At 37.9% G+C, this 2,338-nt stretch overlaps 3 protein-coding genes across 3 annotated transcripts; 2 read left to right on the forward strand and 1 right to left on the reverse strand. All coding sequences in view use genetic code 12, as the record gives it.

Annotated features, from left to right (window-relative positions):
- Nucleotides 1-169: 169 nt before the first annotated feature.
- Nucleotides 170-388, forward strand: KGF57_002042 (uncharacterized protein; the record flags this gene model as incomplete). The annotated part of the gene is made up of 1 exon (XM_051751313.1): nt 170-388. One exon carries the CDS (start codon nt 170-172, stop codon nt 386-388), a length of 219 nt encoding a protein of 72 aa, XP_051609483.1.
- A 43-nt stretch (nt 389-431) lies between these two features.
- Nucleotides 432-1,487, reverse strand: KGF57_002043 (uncharacterized protein; the record flags this gene model as incomplete). Its single annotated transcript, XM_051751314.1, has 1 exon — nt 432-1,487. The coding sequence occupies one exon, from the start codon at nt 1,485-1,487 to the stop codon at nt 432-434; it is 1,056 nt and encodes a 351-aa protein (XP_051609484.1).
- A 368-nt stretch (nt 1,488-1,855) lies between these two features.
- FGR16 (U4/U6-U5 snRNP complex subunit) lies at nt 1,856-2,338 on the forward strand (the record flags this gene model as incomplete). Its single annotated transcript, XM_051751315.1, has 1 exon — nt 1,856-2,338. A coding segment is annotated over one exon (483 nt), but the record flags the coding sequence as incomplete, so codon positions are not given.

Genomic DNA, 2,338 nt, shown 5'->3' on the forward strand with positions numbered 1-2,338 from the left:
AACTCCTTTCAAGAAAGTTTTTTAGTAGCTTTATCATTTGCATGACTATACTTCTGGAATCCCCTCCTTTCGTCACCCCTTAATATTATTTCCTATATAAGAAGCATCCTAATCCTTAAAATGAAACTACTCTAGCCTTCACTTGAACCTCATGTACAATCAAAAAAAAATGTCTTTAAGAAATCCAATTGCATTTCACAACTATTCGCCTAAGCAAACTTTACTTGCCGGTGGTGTTGGATTTGGTATTTATGCAGCTTTAATGTTCAGGTATTATTCACAACGGTCTAGAGTCAGGAAGATCTTTGAAGAGAGTGACAAGAACTACGAAAATGTGCACTTGATGTCGTTGCCTCAATACAGTGGAAACAAAATCGATAAAGCTTGAGTATCGCTGTATATTCGATACACATCTACTCTTATTATTATTATTATTCATCCTCCTCCTCCTCCTCTCCTTCTCCAGGCTTAACCTCATCTAAGCTAGTCAACAAGCTGTCCAATTTCTTTGCACCAACTTCAAAATACTCCTTCTGGGCCTTGACAAAAATCTTCAATAAATCGATGTTCTTCGAAGGCTTTAAAAGCTTTTTCATTTCGACAACTGCCAACTCAGTAGCACTAACTAGCTCATCTTCTTTTGAAATCAACTCTTCATTCTCTGGGTCACTCGATTCAAACTTGCTTCTCAATTGATCAAATTGAGATCTAGTAAAGTACACCTTCTTTCTCAACTCGTTAACCTTGATGAATTGTGCATTCAATATTTCAACCAATTCATGATTCAAGTTGAGAATGGTCTTGTCCTGGTCCAATCTTGCTAAACCAATTTCATGATAAGTTGATGAGATTTTCAACAAAACAAACGCGAGCGAGCTCAGGTTGGAGTTCTTTTGCAATTCTTCTGAATGTTTGGCCGTCAATGCACTCAAATGACCGTACAACGTCTTTGGTAGATCAGGTGAAGTAGGTTGAATGGATACGCCTTTGTCGGAACTCTGTGCTTCAGTGTTGGATTCATCAGCTTCGCCCAACAAGATTTTTTCCAACTCCTGAGGGGAAGAGACATTCTTTAACTGGTTAAACTTGTTTCCAATTATATTTCCTACATGCGCATCTCTAATCTTGTTGATTGTATAGTTCCCTGGTGGGTAATCATAACTAACTTGTCCATAAGTTTCGTTGTTTGATTGAATCAAGTCTGAATACAATTTCAACAATAAATCGCAACCAATCTCCAATTGCAAGTAATCTTGAGGTAATTCGCTTACTTCGACGTTGGAAGTGGTGGACGCTAAAGCTTGGACTTGCAGCAACTGTTCGTTGATCAATTGTTGAGTCTTTGACGCGAATGGTTGAATCGAATCTCTAAATTGTTCCACGGTTTTCGAGGGATTCACCTTGGAAAGGCTTTCACGGAATTGTTCAACTGTTGGTAATGATTCCTGAATGGATTTCAAATCGAATGAAGGAAATTTAAAGGACATATTGATAGCGGGTTATATCTAATGGACGGAGTAAGGCTGTGATAAAGAAAGACAGGAAAAAAATAATAATAATAATAATAAAATAAAATGACAACAATAGGGCATAAACGAGGAGTTAAAATGTCCACTATTGAGATGAGAATTATGAGATGGCTATACACTAAAATAAATGGCTCAGAAAGTACCTCATCTACTCTTTTAAATCTGGCAACGTTAGCAAATTCAGTCAAAAGTTCTCTCTCTCTCTCTCTCTCTCTCTCTCTTCGTCAAACACAGCTTGATGGTGGTGAAAGTCACCATCATATTCCTCATTATCACTGCTACCAATTTATTCTCGAAATAGTTTTGATGAACTACGTCATCCCGCCATGGCTGCTGACGAGTCGAAAGTGTACTACAAAAAGCAAGCTAAGTACCATGATAAACGAAACATTCTCAACAAGTCATACTTGGTCGAGCCAATCATACGTCATCGAATACACGATTCCAAATTTTACAAACAACACCTTTATTTGGCAAATGAATCCACGATACTCCCAATAATAACCAAGCATGTACACTACATATCGGGTGTTGACTCCATGGGAAGGCCCAGTCCATTTTTGCAATGTCTTTTGCGCATGTTGGAGTTGGAGCCTTCTAAAGAAATTATCAAAGTGTACCTGGATCAATTATCGTACAATGAATTCAAATACTTGACAGCATTGACTCTACTATATATACGATTGGTTTACACGAGTGAGGAGATCTACAACATCTTTGACCAACATGCTCAAGACTACCGCAAGTTGAGAATCAAGTTGAAAACTCCTCAATTCGATTCGATGCAGCAACCGATACACTACAAACTT

Source organism: Candida theae, assembly GCF_024610275.1.
Source record: "Candida theae strain CBS 12239 chromosome Unknown scaffold57, whole genome shotgun sequence".
NCBI lineage: Eukaryota > Fungi > Ascomycota > Pichiomycetes > Serinales > Debaryomycetaceae > Lodderomyces > Lodderomyces theae.